The sequence below is a fragment of the Haemaphysalis longicornis genome, unplaced genomic scaffold, assembly GCF_048455015.1.
Source record: "Haemaphysalis longicornis isolate Haplotype H1 unplaced genomic scaffold, Haemaphysalis longicornis Haplotype H1 scaffold_1, whole genome shotgun sequence".
Lineage (NCBI taxonomy): Eukaryota > Metazoa > Arthropoda > Arachnida > Ixodida > Ixodidae > Haemaphysalis > Haemaphysalis longicornis.
Genome location: NW_027526203.1, coordinates 386764044 through 386783568, shown reverse-complemented (window position 1 = coordinate 386783568; position 19525 = coordinate 386764044). Strand labels below are relative to the sequence as shown.

General features: G+C 46.1%; 1 protein-coding gene across 1 annotated transcript in view; it reads left to right on the top strand.

Annotated features, from left to right (window-relative positions):
- The window catches only part of LOC144172086 (contactin-3-like), a 196470-nt gene that overhangs the window by 176293 nt on the left and 652 nt on the right, over window positions 1-19525 (top strand). The window contains exons 5-8 of the mRNA XM_077701004.1: window positions 8339-8623; window positions 9222-9524; window positions 11788-12081; window positions 15579-15707. Coding sequence (XP_077557130.1) covers window positions 8339-8623; window positions 9222-9524; window positions 11788-12081; window positions 15579-15707 — 1011 coding nt within the window. The remainder of the gene's footprint in view (window positions 1-8338; window positions 8624-9221; window positions 9525-11787; window positions 12082-15578; window positions 15708-19525) is intronic.

Below are 19525 nucleotides of genomic sequence, written 5' to 3'. Positions count from 1 at the left end.
ACTATCCGATAGCAGTACTATTGAATCGCATGGGGGACAGGATTTTTGGTAACATTTCGGTCAAAAAATGGTAAAAAAATGCGCTTAAATGAGTCTTTTGCATGATAAATGGTGCTTAAGCGGGCTAATAAATTGCAATATGCTGTGTTGTCTGGCTTTTAACGCTAGAAACATTATGTGACTATTTACGACCTAATTCAATTTTAGTCTCTCTCTCTCTCTCTCTCTCTCTCTCTCTCTCTCTCTCTCTCTCTCTCTCTCTCTCTCTCTCTCTCTCTCTCTCTCTCTCCCTCTCGCGCGCGCGCGCGCGCCCTCTTACCGCCGGTGTGCGGGTGTGCGGGTGTGCGGGTGTGCGTGAGCTAAATTCAACCCCGAAAACAATCAAAGCCCTGATGATCTCACGAAAAAGTCAAATCTACTAGGTGTGAAGGAAATATAATTGGTCCAGGGAGAATACCAACGTACACGTCGTCCACATTAAATAAATTAAGCAGCCAGGTTACACGCCAGCTCTAGTTTCTATTATGTTCGTCCTGTTGCATACGTTATTGACACGGAGGAGCAATGCATAGTGTAACGATTTAGATCATTGCTAGGTACTCTCGGGTTCCAATAGATGCGAAATAATAAAAAAAAAACAACTTAGGGCGCTGTTTTGCGCTTCTAAGTTTTGCAGTGAGTTCACTTTCATTATTCTTTCCGCGACGCAGAGTTTTAGTGCTATACGGCGTGTTTACCAGTCGATAGAAACCTAAAAGGTTATAGTGCGCGAGACATTTGACCAAAACTGAATATCCAAGTGATTCTAGTGTCAAACTCTCAAATCGAATATGAATCAAATAATAAGGATTATTTAATTTGAACTCAAATTCTTGAACATTCGCACAATCCTAGTATTTTAACAGCGGTCTTTAATTGAATATTTAGGAGATACTTGCTATACGTTTATGCCACCGCATTATTTATGCTTGAGAAAAACAACGAGTAACTAGAAGCAAGCGCGAATTCGAAAGAGACTAGGCTGGCACTGCACCAGCAATTGACATATAGTTTAACGTCGACACATCGTTCGAACAACGAACGGCCGATGCATGCACAATGCTCTGAGCGAGGAAAGAAAGGAGGCAGCATCCGTCCTTTCGGGGATGGTCATCTGCGTAAATGCTGAGAGCATGGTATTCGTGTTGGTAGGTGTGTAATGGGTGATGGTGCTCCTACCTGACCCCCGGAGGTTGCCACCTCACTTCCTCCAGGGGTCAAACAGAGGTAGTGAGGAGCTGCTGCAACGCGATACTTTTGTGCGTGCGCGCCTCAGTGCACGGTGCCTTGAGGAGATAGGTCCGAATGAAGTGCAGTCTGCACTGGCATTGGGATTCCGGTTGGTGTTGACGAACTGAATTAACCTACCAATCCCCTTCCCCTACCCTCCACTCTGTCCCCCACCCTCCTCTGCACTCAGCCCTCCAGCACTCCCTTCCCCATCTCTCCCCTTTCGAATTCCCGCCACCACCCTCTTCGACACTCTGTCCTCCCGTCCATTTTTGTCTAGGCGGCACGCAAAAATGGCGCGGCGTAAGAGGCTAGACAGAGACAGACATATCGCAAAGGGGGGAAGTAGGCGAGGAATACTGATCACATGAGTAAAATTGTGTGCATACATATATTACGCGAGCGGCCTCACCTCGGCTTATGAGCATTCAGTGACACGTGTTGTGGTACCATCCAGCACCATCGCAGTCACCCGTGACACCACCGTATACTGACCGATGCCGTCCATCATAGTCACCTGTCATGCCGCTGAACGCCCGCGTGCCGGTCGACTACATCGAGTGGCTGAACCGGCGGGGCTCCCATTTCCAACGCATAAGGCGTAGATTCGATTACCACCAGCAGCTTGGCTGAAATCTCGTTTAGCGCGCAAGCACTAAGGGAGTCGACCACAAGACATCTGTGCGCGCACTCACTCAGAAGCCGCTGCAAGAGCGAACGAACTCTAGTACAGCGCGACCGCCGAGTGTGGGAGAACGAACAATACAGCGGAGAAAGAGGACGCGTGATGTCGGCGGGCGCTGCGCCTCCACAAGTGGGGAACAGGTGGAGGTCTGGTGCGTGGCTCGGCGTACAGGTGTTTTTGTGCGTGTGTACGGCCTCCGCGATCAGAAACGGGGTGAAAGAAGGAAGATGATCAGCGCCCATAGGGGGTAAAGAGTGATAGGTGCAAAAATAAAACAGTCAGCTGCGCACAGATTATAAAGAACATGCATGACCCATATAGGCCGTTTACAGGCGCAAATGAACCAAATGAGGCACGCTCGCGCATCTACAGTGAATCTGCATAAGATCGCCTCTTTTTTTTTTTACAGTAGATTTTTGGTTCGGTGCAGGGGGCTGATCAGGGACGGACATATCGCAAGGCAGGTGATATTTGTCAAAACAGACCCCATTAAAATGGTAATAACATTCGGCCTTTCTCTTTATACCTCCCTCGTGCCTTTTATGGAAGCAAGCTTTATCCCTCAGAGGAATAGAAGGAACACTGATACAGTTTCTTTCTGGTTAACTGGTGTGAAAAGCTTTAAGAAGTCCTCTCGGCTATGTCCTGCCCCTTCAAATAATCGTCAGATATTTCATAAGCGGGGCACATTTTCCCTGACGACTGAGAAAAGCTAGGTTGCCAGCTAATTGAGAGTTGGTCAACGCTCAGAGCTCCCGCAATCCTCTCATTTGAGTGTCAGCCCGCTATAGGCAGAAAGGAACCCAGCCAGTATTCAGCGGGAGGTTATAGCTAACATGGGTCGCACAATTTGCGTAATAATTGACCCGCTTGGTTTTGCAGAAGTGTTTTTTGTTATGAATTGTCTTTGTAGGTAGCTCTGTTATTTTATGTTATGTTATGTTATGTTATGTTATGTTATGTTATGTTATGTTATGTTATGTTATGTTATGTTATGTTATGTTATGTTATGTTATGTTATGTTATGCATGTGCATAGTCGCAACAACTTACACGGAGCGGGAAAGACAAGTTCCGCACTTTGCGCCCCAGCAACCTTTTTGACATTGCTGGGCACAATATGAATACAAGGCATTATTTCAATCTTTGTTTTTCAAGCGAACCTTGTGTAACTTGCGCCGTCGGTGGCGGCGTACGCCGAAACTTCTTGCGACAAAGAAGCCAACTTTATCCACATTTTCAATTTATCCGCGTGCTGTTATGACGACGATGATGACGATGATTTTTATGACGACGATTATGATGATGATGATGATGATGGTGGTGGTGGTGGTGGTGGTGGTGGTGGTGGTGGTGGTGGGAGTGGTGGTGGTGATGATGATGCCCTTGAAGTGTTTGGCGCGTGCCCACTCGGGAGGATTGGCCAGGGACAAAGTGTTTACTGTGCCAACTTCAAGCACGTGCTCTTCGGGCGCAGCTCTCATTCGCCGTTCGCAGCTGGGGCGGGCGCGCAAGCACCAGTGTCATGCTGTAGCACGCCACAATGGGAGTCAACCAGCGTCGTCGCTTGCATCACTCGACATCGCAGGTGCGGTCGCTCGCCCTGGTCAGGCAGTTCACCTTCTATCGCGGCATGGGTAGGCCGCGCATGGTTCGCTCCGCAGAAGAGTGGGCAGCCATTGAATAACGTAAACGTTCCCGATAATCGCAGAAGAATGATCTGCAATAACATACACGTACCATACATTTGCGTTCGGGTAAAGCTCAGCGAAACGAAAGGGTTTCATTTTGGTCCATCCATTGTTTTGAGTTTTCATTTCGGTCATTGCGTTTTTATTTTGGCAGAAGCGTTTTCGCTTTCGTTTTGCTGTCACAACGTTTCAATTTTTTGGTAGTTCTCGTTTTCTTAAGGTCAAGCTTCGCGTGCCCCTCTGTTTCCAGAGGGAAGGGGTTCGTTAGTTCTTTTACTGTTTTTTATTGGTAGCTGCGCTTCTTTTGCTTTGACCTTTATGTTTAAGGCCGGGTTTTCTAAATGAGGTGGCACCCGGATTTCGGGCTGTGGTTTAATAAGAAGTAACGCTGGTCTTTCTCAAGTATCAGTATGAACTTCGGGATGAACCAATTTCTTAGATAACTTCAGGAACACGTACCTACATCGCAGTGTCAACGCTAACTGGGAGCTCATTAAAACAACGATGCTGAACCTTAAAAACAGATACATCCCTACTATTCTTATTAAATCAGATACTACACTCTAAGAAAAAAGGGTAGAAAAAGGGAGAAAATCGAGGGTTTTCCCCCCCGGACCAGCGAGATTCTCCCTTTAGCTCGTTACACGTAGCGCCCTCTGTACGGCCTCTACGAAACACCGAAACGGGGGAGGAAATATTCTCCCCTGTCGTCTGCAATCTGCTGTCGGCGCCGACGCCGAAAACGAAACCGTTCATCGTTGCACAACGGCTTTCGCCGATCGGGCGCATACGACGATATACGAGCAACACCGCCCCTGCGGTGTGCTGCTTGCTTGTTTTCTCGCCGTCTTTTTGTTATTATTACCATCTGCTCGCCACGCTAACGCAAGGCTCGCCAGCCGTGTGTTTGAAGCACATTCTGTGGGCACCGCTGCATGCTTGCTGTGTGCGACTCGCCTGCGCCCTCTTTAACGTTACCACTGCATTTGTGGACGTTTTATACTGATGCCCAAGGGTAACAGAGGTCAACGATGATAGTAAACTGCCCCTTTTTTTTCGTCAACCAGCACGGACCGCAGCATATTGACGCATCAGTTACCAACAACAAAAGGCCCCCATTCGGTAACATTTTGGCTTAATGGTTGCCAGACCAGCGGTGCGCTCTACGCTAAAAGAGCGAAGGCGAGGCAATGAGTGTCATTACCCAAACATACCTGCCGTCTTGTTTGGTGAAACGTTTTTTCTTCTTTGACCTATTTTACTGCTTCTTACAAAACCTAAAATTAATAAAAGTTTGCAATTGCACGGGTTACATTTGATGAAATAACAAAACCCACCTAAGGCTTACGCACTGCCGTGGGTAATCGAAACAAGCAACGATCTCACTGTTCCTACCTGCATTCTCGGCGATCAGGGTTATAAATACTTTGTCGCCGTTTCAATGTTTAGTTGTGGCTTGTGATCATGCGGACATGTGTAAAGTGTACTATATGTTGTGGTGTGTGCAGGTGTATACGTGTATTATGCTTGCGATGTTGTGTGTTGCGTGTATTGTGCGTTAGCAGTGCCTTTAATGAAGTGCCCAATATGTGACCGCCAGCATGCGGCCTCCGTGATGTTGGCTATAATAATATACGTTATCCATAAAGGCAACCAAGGAAACGCCTTGAAGTGCCCTCTGATGGTGATGCTTAGTAGCTGCCCCTCCCCACCCCTACTTTTTTTTTTTTGCGTCATCTATCGGTCATTTTAAAACGTTTACGGTTGCTTTACTTCGAGCACGCTAGAGGGCGCGCATTGTCATCTCCTCGCTCGGACGGATGCGACAGCGATGGATACGTTTTTCGTGTTGCCTGCATTGCCTTTGCGCTGAAATTTACGATTGCAGACGATACGCGTTTTGATGCATCGGTTGTAGCAAGGTAAGACGACTAACAACTGGTTGTTCTCAAACGGCCGCATTGGATGCTTGTGATCTCGTGTGCGGTGAACGGCGGGGTTACGAGCCTTTCGGAAATAAAGGCGGCATTTTGAAACCAATCGGTATGACTTTACTGTGTTTACGGCGGCGCGTTCGCTCTGAACGCGTAGGCGGGGCGCACAGCGAGACGAATGCAAGAAGTCGCGCGTGTACGATTGGCTACATCGCTTGCTAACCGCAGTTCTGGTGCTCGGTAGGTAATTTCTTTGTTATTTTAGCGCATTTTAAGCGCACACAACCAGAGTAACCTACGTATTTGTACTTCCTCGATCCTCAAACCGATCAGCTCGCTAGGCCTTTCTCGCATGACAAGCCTTGCTTGGGTGGCGCTGCCAGGGGAGGAACGCTCCTCCATTAGCTCACGAAAGGGGGAAATCTTCCTCCACTCCTAGGGGTAAAAACGCGCTCCTCCCTCTTAAAGGGAGAATCTTTCTACCTCTTAGGGAGAAATATATGATACATTCCTGTTTCACCCTTAAGGGAGAAACTACCACACCCTTTTTTCTTAGAGTGTAACTGCCAATGGTTTAACAACTAAAATTACTCTGTAACCGAAAAAAAAAGGCCTCTACAGAAAGGCCCACCTAAGCCAATGCCCCGCCGCGTGGGAACGCGAAACAATACCTAAATGAACTTAAACCTGCTAAAACCAAATTCTTTTCCAATGACCTGCTATCAGTTCTTCAAACAAATCCTAACAAATTCTGGCGCATGCTTTCCCCTACACATCGATCTAATCAAAAAGATCTTGTTAACACTCATGGAGACCCAATCGACCTCTCCCACTGTGCTTCTGCTTTAAATAACCACTTTTCGTCCGTATTTTCCGCTGCTAACAACAACGACACCGAATCATTGCCCAATCATGCCTCTGTAACAATGCCAGAAATTGAAATCAGCCCAGACGGGATATATAAACTGATCAATGACCTCAAATTTTCATCGTCAGCCGGCTGCGACAAAATAAATAGTAAATTGCTAAAGAACACCGCATAAGTCTCAAGCCTAATATTGCACTTGATCTTTACCCAATCACTACATACAGGAGACGTCCCTGACGACTGGAAGAAGGCTCAGATAATGCCAATTATCAAATCAGGCAATCGCACTTCGCCAGCAAACTATCGCCCTAGTTTCATAACCAGCATCACATCCAAACTTCTCAAACACATCATTGCGTCAAGTTTAATGACCCATCTGGAATCCATCAATTTTTTCTATCATCACCAACACGGCTTCTGGAAACTTCTGTCGTGCGAAACACAGCTGGCAGAATTCACGCACGATATACAAAACTTCATGGACGAAAACGTTCAAACAGATGCCATATTTTTAGATTTTTCAAGAGCATTCGACTGTGTCCCCCATAACCAATTAATCCTTAAGTTGTATAACCTTGGAATCCCTCTCAACATTATTTCTTGGATCAAAATCTTCTTTAAAAACCGCAAGCAATACACTAACGCAAATAACTACGGCTCTCCTCTCTCTGATGTAACGTCGGGCGTCCCCCAGGGTGCCTGCCTCTCCCCTCTCCTGTTTCTAATTTACATTAATGATTTGCCTACTAACATATCATCCAGGTTTAGACTTTTTGCAGATGACTGCGTTTTATACTCGCCCATCCGTAATCCAGACGACAGCGCTGCTCTTCAAAAAAATCTACAAATGATTGCAACCTGGTGTAACAAATCACTCATGCCGCTAAACCTAACCAAATGTAAAGCAATGTCGTTCGCCCGGAAACGCAGCACACCTCATTACGCCTACAGCATTGATACAGTTCCGATTAGCTCTACGTCTTCATACAAACACCTCGGATTTCATATGTCATCGTCACTTTCATGGGCGACTCATATACAAACTATCTGTTCCGAAGCCTCACGCCCACTAGGATACCTGCGCCGTAGCCTGAAATTAGCCTTACCAGATATTAAAATGTTAGCTTACCAGACTTTTGTGAGACCGAAACTCGAGTATGCCTGTTCAATTTGGCATCCCTGGCAATCATATCTTACTAACGATCTAGAAAGAATCCAAAACCGCGCCGCCTGTTTTTATTTGCTCCCAGTACTCTAACGATATCAGCGTCACCGCACTAAAAGAATCATTGAACCTGCCGTCACTTGCATCTCGTCGAATAGTTCGTCGGCTCTGCCTTATCCACGCTTTTTTCTGTCGCCCACAATCACGGCACGCCCTCTTACAACCATCACACAGAACTCGCATTAACCACAGCCACCCTATAGCACCAATCAACGGCCGCACCTCAACCATGAACAACTCCTTTTTCCCCAATGGAATAACCCCATGGAACAACCCCATGGAACAACTTGCCTGATAACATTGTCACGTGCGGCAACCGTAAAACCTTCCGAAATAAACTTAACAGTCACATGTCACAATCTGAGTAAATTCAGCTAACATATGCCCTTGTAGATTACTTTCTGGAGCCATGTTTTTTGCCTTTATGTCTATTGCAACACTTTTTGTGCCACTCTGTTTTTCTTTTTTTTCTTTTTTCTGCTGTTTGTGTTCATGGTTGAGCAGAAAATCATACCCTGTACGCCCCCCCCCCCTTATGTAATGCCTTCGGGCCTTTGAGGTGGAAATAAATGAAATGAAATAAATGAAATGAAACAGCGCTTGTGTCGTATTACGGTCGCGGTGCTTTACTGAGTAAGCAGAGTTGTTTTCTTTTTCACCTATACAGTGAAACCTGTGAACGTAAGCATTCGCAACAAGGACACACCTCTGAAGGCCGGAGTCCTGGCTCGTGTGGAGTGCGAGTCCTACGGTTCGCGGCCGGCCCCTCAGTTCTCCTGGTTGCTTGACGGGAAGGAACTGGTGAACAACTCAAGGAGCGTAGAGAACGACCTCTCCGTGCTGTACTTTGAGCCAACTGTGCAGAACAACGGGCAGAAGCTCACGTGCATATCAAGAAACCCGTTGATAAGAGACAGCGAGTGTGTCGACATCTGGACGCTCGACGTTCACTGTGAGCTGGGCTGGCTTTGTGCTTTGTTCTGCGCGTTTGCCGCCTTTTTCGTTGATTCTGAGCAGAAGCCACGTTTAAGTTTTTGACAGATTCCTGTACAAATAGAGCAGAAAACTAAAACATGGATTATAGAATCTCGCGAGTGGCCCGTGAGCATCGAATTCCGGAGAAACGTTATGCTTTAAAATGTGACGATACTCTGAAATAAACTAACCACCACCGTTGATTCCGACTATATTTCAGCTGTGCGAAACGTAAAATCTTCGGTCACCTCTAATGCCACGACTGCCGGAGGGATGAAAAATGTGGCGTTGATTTACAGGACAGTGGATTAAAGAGGCGCGGCAACAACGCCATGGACCTTTATTGCCAGGGCGCACCGATCATTTTTGTTTTGTTCATCCCCCAATAACTGCATCTTTATCCCACCATTCGTCATTAAGGGTTCATTTGCGTACGTTAGAGTCACTTGGGTTACTTAACTCCGAAACTATGACAGCTTTAAAGGGCGGTTTCGACAGAAATGCATGTTTATACCTCTTTCTCGTGACCCCATGAATGATGTTGCTTTTCTTGCTTTTTCTTCTATTTTGAACAGTCAAACCGCAGATAACGTTGCTGTCCAAGGGCATGCTGACGCAACTGGTGAATGTCACAAGAGGAGCGGCGGTCTCACTGGAATGTCGGGTGTCTGGAAACCCTCGCGTCGGAAACATCACGTGGCTTCTCAACAAAGAGCGGATGCCGCGAAAGATGTTGCCAAAGAAGGGACTTTTTTTGCGGTACCCATCGACTGTCGATATTGTCAACGCTAATCGAAACCACAGCGGTACCTACTCGTGCTCAGGATCAAACGCCGTGGGATCCGCAAGCAGCAACGAAGTGCACCTTCGAGTACTGCGTGCGTTTCTTTTCTTACCGCCTTTCATTTTCCTCCACTTTTTTTCTCAGTAAGTTTCCGCACTTGTCCGCGCAGGCATTCAATGCGCGAATGTCAATCAACTGTTATTTGTAATGATAAAGCTTCACTCAAGTAAAAAATCTAAAAGCATTTGGTGTTCAAGCTGATCACAAGCCGGACGGTCTCAAAGGGTCCTGGAATAAGGACTTTTCCGCAAGGCTAGCTCTCCATAGAGACGTTTATTCCTCGTCCTCCTCCAAATGCAGTCACTACACCTAGGTCAAGTTCATAGAAGAAAAAAATTGGCCGGGTATCTGCTCCTTTCGTTGCAAATGTCGACAAAAGACGATAGTCTTTATCGACTTTTGCCAAGTAAATGCCTCCCTTCGCTTTCCGGCTCACCTCTCATGTTGCTCCTCTTGCGTCGCGCTCCTCCCAAGGTAAACACGCCAAAGGTTTGCTTAAATCAATTTAAATTTACCGCATTCCACTGCTCCAGGCCGGGTGCCTCGATGCCAACGCTGCCGTACGGCGCAGACGCGCGTGAATCGAGGCGCCCTACTTCAACGTTGATAGAACCACGTTGCCCTACTCCACGTGCGTTCCAAGCAGAACGTAGAGCCTATCTAGTGGAACCTTGCGTAACTGTTGCCGGTTGATGTCTTAAAATGGCGCCAGAAGCTAAAGTGGCGCGGGCGAAAGCAGGCGACGGCGGAGTGAATTTTTTTTCAGCAGTTGATGAAGTATTTAATTTCGCAGAAATCAAGCATGTATGATTTTTTATACAGCAACACTGCAAATATCACTTCTGTAATAATTTGTTGTCTTATATTTGCGTAATGTCTTGTTCTTCTTCAACCATGTTGACAAGTATGAACATTACACCGGACTTAGACGGGTAGATTTAGCTGTGACTATTTAAGACTATTGCGCAGGCCTTGTTTTACTTTGGCCGGATGGCTGAATCGAGTCACAGACAGACAGACATACCGACAGACCAAAATTTCTGGGTTTAAGTAGCCCAAGAAAGACTATCGTCTTTAAAATACTATGAATGTGATGAGGCAAGGACAAACCAGGCTACATAGTTAAAGCAGGGCTTGTACTAATGTATGAACTGTCCCCCCTTCCCCTTGATCTTCAACTACAAAATATTAATTCTGTGCAACAAAGCTAATAACTTTCGAGCAGGACACGGCAGCTGGGTTGAAAGGGTGCGATATTCCAGTACGACCAGGCAACCCACCGGCCCAGCCTTGACATCCCAAAATAATGGAAGAAAGAGATCACGGCGGCCGCGGGTGGTGAGCTAAGAAGCAACAAGCGTAAACCATAGAAAAACAAAACACCTAACTGGCATTTCGAGAATTGAGCCTGTTAAGTTCTGAGAAGCTTCAATTTGTCAGAAAAAAAAAACTTCATGTTCCCTCATTACTGCGTGCACGCGGTCACGTGCATAGGCACCAATAAATACATTACGACAACTATCGAACGGCACATATTCATGCAGTCAGTATTTAGGTGTACGCCTAAAACCCCCGGTGATCAAAGTCGTTGCGCGGCTTCTCACTAAGGTGTTCCTGATAACCACGTGTTGCACCGGCTCAAAAGAACTCTACATTGAAACTTCGCGAAATTTGTCATCGAGGAATGTTTAGTACGAGATAACAAGAAAACATTTCTTAAACGGGGCAAAGCGTGGTGTGCAGGCACAGCTATGTGTTACTGCACCTTTGTTTGTCCTGCCTTTGCGCTTGAACGGCTCGAACTTTCAGCACGTTTTCATTTAGTGATGTGCTTTTTTGCCAATTTCGCCTGCCTTTGTACAACTATTTCACTCAGTATAAAACTATGTCGCCAAAGGCTCTTGAATGACCACCATTCCGGACATTAGAGCTACCATCATAATTAGATACTGCGACGAGTCTGCCGAAGTGTTCGTTCATTTGCATAGTTGATGAGGAAAGCCTTGTGGAGAGTCTACACGGGTTAGCCACGGTTAACAACATAGCAATGAGCGCTTGCTAAACAAACCTACTCTAGTATGGAGTTAGTATAATACCAGGCATAGCTTTAAGTTTCGTCTCCTCACTGGGAAAACAGATGTTGTGCCTACGTGGGTTTGGACCCGCAGACAGGAATGGGAACACGAGACAAAGTTTAAGCGGCAATCTTCTTGAGTGTTTCCCTCCCTGTCGCCCGTAAAAGCGGGAGGCCAGTTCCGCGTGGGGGCCCCTCATTTCGTGGTGGGCGACTCGTGCAGATGAGCCGGAGTGTGCGCGCGGAGTGGACGGCTACCTGATGGCCGCCCTGGACGAAGTGGTGCGCGTCCCGTGCCGCGTGGCCGCCGACCCTCCCCGGGTCTCCTACTCGTGGTCCTTCCGCAGCAGCATCGACGAGCTGTCCACGCGCAACCTGACGGCGTCCAGGAACAGCAGCGGCGGCGTGCTCTTCTACCAGCCCAAGGTGGCCGCCGACTTCGGCATCGTCTACTGCTGGGCGCAGAACGACATCGGCATCATGGCCAAGCCCTGCATCTTCCACGTAGTGCTCAAGGGTGGGTGCACGAGGCCGCGTTTGCGCTACAAGTGATGAGCATTCGCTCACGGGGCTCATTACACCTCTGAATCAAAACTGCCGCGTATGTGCGCGAATGATCGTTATCACGTAGAACCAGCAAATGACTGACGAGGACGTAACTTGCACATCTACATGATTTCTACATGATTGGCTTACGGCAGGCGGCAGCCTCAGATGATTTCTAATAATATTAACTTGAACCATCGCTTTCAAAAATCGCCTAAAAGAACACTCCGGACTATTTTAACATCCCCCAAAAATGCTGATAACGCCTTCACGAGGCGATTTGTTCTTTTTCTATTTATGTGACGTCTTCCCCAACACCATTTTCCATCCCCCACCCACACGGATTTTTAGCCTCCTCTCTGCATTAAAGTCATTCATTCATTCATTCATTCATTCTATTTATGCATGTCTTCGGAGTAATCTCGAGGTAAAGTAGACATTTTTTACTACACTTAGGCAGAAAAAACCATATTCCACGGATAAAAACTCCGCTGGAAATTTTACTCGTTGTCTCGGCAGCCAAACGTTGATGTTTTTCCTTCAGTCTGTGATTTCCGCCACACGGTGATCCACGGTACTTTTCTAGAGTTGCGTTGTCGGCTTCTGCTTTGTTCAGATGTGCATTTCTTGTGCAGAGTTTTACGGGGGGAACCACTTAATTCGCGCTTTTGCTCGGGGTTTACCTTGAAGGCCCACAAACCTGTTTGACCCTGGGGTACTAAAATTCGTAATCACTACGGGAAATGCCGGTAAATTATCAGGGATTGTCTTAAAGAGACGCTGAAGTGAACTTGTTGATGTCTTTTGGGGTCTACATTGAGCAGTTTGACCCATGTTACCCAGTACTTGACTATGCTCCGGAAGTGTATAGTTTATCGGTGAACTGCCAGAGCCGCCGCACTAACTATCGCAGTGACTTCATACTTTAAGTGTGTTTTCATGCTCTGAGCCTGAGCCTTCAACAATTTGATTTTCATCTCTTTCAAGATTAATATCGGCTTTTTTTTTTTTTGTTCACTCACAGCTACGGCACGCAGATTAGAAAAATTTAAGCTGTTCCACTGACGGCTACCGGAAGTGCAGAGCAGTGATTCGCCATAATGGGCTGTAGCGCCGTTATCCGCTCACTGCTACCACCCAATGCAATTCAAATGTCCCGCCTCCGCAGAGCTCGCGCGCCCCCTGCCTGAAACTGCGCCAGCGGGAGTTCTCTTCTTTTTGCGCTTGCTTTTCCTCCCGCACGTGCCGGCGTTGCACCGCCGCTTTTTTTCGTTTACTGTCGTAAAAACCAACCCAACGAGCGTTCCTAACTAAATGAACGCTGGCGCTGACGGTTAGTTAGTATATTTTGCCTCAAATGTACCTACAGTTTTCTTTGCGCTAAACAACGGGGAGATGTATGACAAGCGCCAGCGGTTCACGAGTTTCGAACGCTTATCACTATATAAACCGCTTGGCTTTCGAAGCCTCTGGGTTACGCCGCGACGACAGCCGCTACGACAGAACGCCGTGTGGCTCTACTCGGGTCCAGCGAGCGAGCTACGACGACAAGGCGAGCCTATAAAGAGCACTGCACTTTAAAAAAAATTGCAGTAACTCTGCGGAAACAATATCTGTCCGCCCACCCCTGACCAACCTACTCGACTGTTCTATATACCTTGAGAAAACCCGTCGCGTTACATTCTTTATACCTGTGGCTAGGCCAATAGCATTGACTTCAAGCAACCGTTTCGAGGCCTGTGTGAATCGTTTGTAGCGGCCTGTTGTGTTACCTCCTCGATAACGTTGGGAATCCCCTCTGTGAAGAGCCGCCCCTCATTAAAACACCACCGCGAGGTTCACAGCGCTTCGTGTTGCTGGATTGCGTTTATTTATTTCGCTATTGATGGTAGTATGGATAGCTGTCGCCATTGTCCAGAAGTGCAGGGACAGTAATCAGGTACAGATGTGTCTGGCGCACAACACCCATCACAAAACGAGAAAATAGGCCTGCCCTCTCGCAAAGGCTGGACACCAACTATCGTAGGCTGACTGCGGGAAAACAGCTGTATCAAGGGCAGAGGCACCTCTTACTGTGGGAAGCTATACACCAGTAGGAATATCATAGAGGTACATGCCTTCATCGGCGCATGCGCTTTATGCCACCGACGAGAACACACCACGCTACCGGCGACAAACATGCACAAGCTAACCGTGCCACAATGGGAGAAGTGTACCCGCTAGAAACGATCGACCGTTGTCGATGAAAAATGCAGCTCCATGCACAGTGTGTAGGACGTGCTCACTGATAATTTTAATTGTTCGGTAATGTTTTGTGAAGTGAAATTTTTGTAGATGGCACTTCTATATTGCGAAACATAAGTGGGAGTCCTCTTGAAAGACGTGCACAAGGCAGGCACGGCCAGGGTAATCCTCTATAAGAAGAGCTAAATGTTCCTTATCAGAGAGGGCTTCAGAGAAGGAGACACCATTACTTCGAAATTGTTTAGCTTGTGAGGGCGTATTTAGGAAGCTTGATTAGGAGAGGTGGGTCATGCAAGTAAATTGAGAATACTGTTTTGACACCAGGGATTTTCCACCATGGATTTGCAGATGGCATGGTCTCATACAGTGATCCTGGAGAACATCTGCAAAGAATGCTCCAGGAACGGTGCTTAGGCAGCACCGTCTTAAGGCTTGAAATAAAGTTTTAGAACTCGAAAGCAATGTTAAACAGATATGCAGAAAGCCTCACCCTTAAGCTAGGGAATTCACTGCTTGAAGCGGTGGATGAACCTTGGACAAGTTGTGAACTACCTTGTACAAGTTGTGATCTCAACGACGGGAAACAACTCCGGGGTAGAATTAGTATGAGCAGACGAGGTAGAGGGTTGTGGAGGGGCGAGGGAGGGGGGGGGGGGGCGGCGTTTGGCAAGCACTCTTATATTACGGCAGGCTACCCCTGTCATTGAAAAAAATGGTGTAACACAATAGGTCGGGCCGGGAATGACTTATGCGGTAAGAACTTGGCGCCTTAATAATTGAAACAAAAAACGTAGTCCGCCCAACGAGCCACGGAAAGAAGTGTGACAGCAGTGACGATTAGGGGTTGAAAACGAACTCGATCGGATGGCATCATCGCTCTAATTCATAAAAATAGTAGACTTTGGACGAGCATGTAATGGCAAGTGAATCATTCGGGTAACAGAGTAAGTACTGAGAAACTGCAGCAAGAAATGTAAGGGGAAGACAGTTGTCGATAACGAGAAAATTCAAGGGCACATACTGGATTCAGGTATTGCAGTATAGAGCGGTTGGAAGTCTATGGGAGTCATTCGTCCTGCAGTGGATATAAATATGGCAATAAGAGGACGGTGGTCACGGTGATAGTTTTTACGTACGCTCCAATGCATGATGTCGCCTGTCTCCTGATTACTCCAACAAAATTTCCGTGTCCCCTCCCTGTTCCTATTTGTTTTACCCTTTCAGAATCGGAAGACACTATGGCTTCATACGTTGTCCTCGCAGTCATCATCACTTTTTTGTTCGTGCTCATTCTTGTGCCCGTTGTTATTGTGATCGTCGTGCAAACGAGAGAGCGGGACGTGAGAAAAAAAGGTGAGAGTCGCTTCAGCCCAAATTTTATCATGCGCGTTGATGCTTGCGCGACCACTATGTTATATACAGGGTGTCCCAGCTATCATGCACCAAGATTTAAAAAAAGAGTAAAGGTGTAACTCGAAAGAAACCAGGTGCATAATGTTTGCAGTACTGTGAAGAACCGGACAGTATTTTTTTCTTTAATGAGACTTAATTAACTAATTGTAATTAATTGTCTAACTCGAGAAATACTGTCCCAATCACTAAAGTGCCAATGAGGCACTTGTAGGTAACCACGAGGGGCATCTAACTGCAGTATTTTGAGCGATGAACTAATTGCGTACACATTTATTTTGACTGATAAAGGAAACCCGCGAAATATGAAAAATACCACGTGACGGCGCCTCCGCGCGCACCGTAAAGCAACGCCCTCAAACAGGCTGCCTCTGAGTTCGCCAGAATGAAATAGACAAAAGAAAGAAAGAAGAAATCGCCACCGAGTTTGTTCCTTATCTGCACACGCGTCCCGCGAATCTTGCTGCTGCTGCTCCTTCCATGCATGCTATTATCAAGGTGATGCGCTGTCTCTTCGGGAGGGTAACACGCGAAGCAGTTGCTTTCAATCAGCTTTGTTTGGGGACGCTGCTTTACAATGCGCGCGTAAGCGTCGTCACGTGGTATTTTTCATATTTCGCGGATTTCCTTTATCAGTCAGAATAAATGAGTACGCAATTAGTTCGTCGCTGAAAATAGCGCAGTTAGATGCCCCTCGTGATTACCTAAAAGTGCCTCATTGACACTTTAGGGATTAGGACAGTATTTCTCGAGTTAAATAATTAATTACAATTAATTAATTAAGTCTCATTAACGAAAAAATTACTCTCCGCTTCTTCACAGTACTACAAACATTGTGCACTACGTTTTCTTCGAGTTACGCAATTTCTCTTTTTTTAAATCTTGGTGCATGATAGCTGGGACACCCTGTATGAATTTCGCCACACTCCTTCAAAGTTAAAATTTCGCGTTCATATGAGGATCAGAAATGATTTTACAAAAAAGCTTCATTGCCACAATTCAAATATTCTGAATGCAGTATGCTAAAAAATGTTTTAAACTAGAAAAAATGTTGTCAAAAATAGCATTGCATCGTCTTTTTAAGCAACCTGCAAAGAAAGTTTTTGGCAAGCAACGTTTGTGGACAGCAATGTTTTTAGACAGCTACACAGGCAGTAACGTCACCTGCCCGCCTGTCTTACACTATCCGCGATGGTCTACCACAGCAGTGTCGTACCCCTAAGCTCTTTTAGCAGGGGAACAGGGGTCTTATGATACAAAGTAATGCAGGGAACTATCTCACGGAAGAGCTTGTGAGACATCTTGTGGTCGGCCTCCGAAACTACTGTGTGACAGAATTGGGCTTCTAAATCAAAACCACTGTGTGCCTCATAATGCGAAAAACATGGCGTTGTGAGCAGCGGGTGGCACTAAAAACACAGCTGACTTCACACTGAATGAAGGTATTTTTTTACCGAGTGATATTTTTACTATCTTACGCACTCGTATATACAGAGTGGTGTAAAGACAGCGTCGCCTGTTAGTACGAAGTACCTCCGCGTTGTCTGTAATGAACAGAGATATGGTAAATATGGGCTACCTGATGTTTTAATGCAATACGTTAGGGGTCTATGAAACTCAGCAATATATATGTTTTTTTTCTTTGGTTAAGGGAAGGGTTGTCGCGCCTCTTGTAACTTAAAGCAAATAAACTTAACTTTAGCACAGGTATATTATCTGTTGTTGGTTATTTGATGTTGTGCCTAGCACAACTATTAGACAATTATGTTCCTACTTTTTTAATGGCGCAAATTTCTAATTTAAATGTTATTGAAGTGTTGCTCTTAATACCAGAAGATGAGAATACGATGCACTGTGTTTCCGCAATACCAACCATTAGCCTGTTATCATACAACTATTTCGCGATATTTATGCATGTATTTCGTAGCATTCTTTCCCGCGAGTAAAACAACCGTATCATCTGCGCACTTTGCGGCTTCCTGTTTTACTCTTCCATCGGGAAAATAATTTACGTATAAAGAAATATGCATGTATTTCGTAGCATTCTTTCCCGTAAGTAAAACAACCGTATCATCTGCGCACCTTGCGGCTTCCTGTTTTACTCTTCGATCGGGCAAATAATTTACGTATAAAGAAAACAAAATAGGCCGGAGCACAGAGCCCTCCGGCACTCCCTCTGCGATATCATCAGTTACTTTTCACTTACGTTTCGTTCTCTTACATCTCAAGTTGCTTACGTTGAAACATATGGCTTCGAATAAAATTCAAAGACGATTCCCAGGAGTTTTAGCTGTGAAGTTTTGCAGAAGTATTTTGTACAAAACGGGTGTCCTTTTGTAATACTTGACAAATGAAAAATACTTCTCAAATGTATATGATTTGGGAGTATTTTGTCATTCCCAGTGTGGGCACATTTTTGACATTAAAAATATGCCAACAACCATTTTTGCTTTATTAAGTGAGCTAGCTATTCAAAATATTCGTAGTCATTATAGCGGCCGCGGAAGTTTATTGGTAACCAAAATACGGCCAAGCTCGGTAGATGCTCTTGTTCTCTCGTTGACTGAAGAAAACGCTCAATAAGTTTTCAGTTCGTTGTAGCCCCACTCTGCAAGGGTTACCGGCAATATGGTGCTGCGAGCAAAATTTGAAGAGCAATGCATTTGTTTGGGCGTGAGCGTTGTAGGCCGTCAATCTATAGCAAGTACCTCAGACTCGCTGGCCGTTGAGACGGGCGTCGGTGACTGAAATGTTCTACCGCTCACATGAAAAAAAAAAAAGCACTTCAAGCAAGTACCGAGCAACTCAAACACTGACGGGATAATAGGGCCGCTTTCATTTAGACGTGATTTTTCAAAACATGTCAAGCAGCAACCAGCGGATAGCGGAAATACTTCTTTCGTTAGTGGACAAATAGCACCGTTGAGGGCCTATAGACCCATTTCCGTGCGCGGCATCACAGAGGTGCAGTGCAGAAGAGAAGAAGCACTGCTGCTGTCGGTAGCGAGTGCCGTTTAAGTTGCGGTGACCTAAAAACTGCTACTGTTACAGCATGGAGGAAAGAAAAACTCTTCTTTCAGTTTTTCTATCCTCCATATATGGCATTTGTAGTGATTGCCCTCTATGTACCAACGGCTGCGCAACTATTACATCCCGTCCACTAACGCCTAAAGTTCCTTCCACGTTACTTGGAAACATGAAGTGGAGTTATCTTCACTTAGCCTTACTCCCAACGACTTTTTGCGGGTCCAAATTAAGCGCAAGGTAAATACTTTTTGCTGATCCTGTTGGTTTATCACAGCGCCAACAGACGATGAAGAAGAAAGACACAGGACGACATATACGGGTACCCAATTCCAGTTGAAAATCAGCGCCCGTATATATCCGCTGCTGTGTGTCATATATCCGCCTCTGTTAGCGCTGCATACCCCTTGGTTACTTATGCGGAAGGCGAGTTCACGGGTTGTTCGGTGGTTTGTTTTGCTCATTCCGTTACCTACGGATCACTTAGTCGATATCAGGCTCGTCGAGAGCTCCAAGTATTCTTCTTTCATGTTGGCGTTTAGTATTTCGGACCACCTACCATAGTCACAAAATGCAGATATTTTGGTTAAAAACACTCTACGCGCCCAGCGCTCACGGTCAGAACGCTCCAGACGGCATCTATGGCAGCATCTATCACCGTGGTTTGCTACTAAAATGTTCCGTCACAAATTTTTGGTGAGGTAATGTTTGATAGAAACGCTACCGCGCATAAAAGA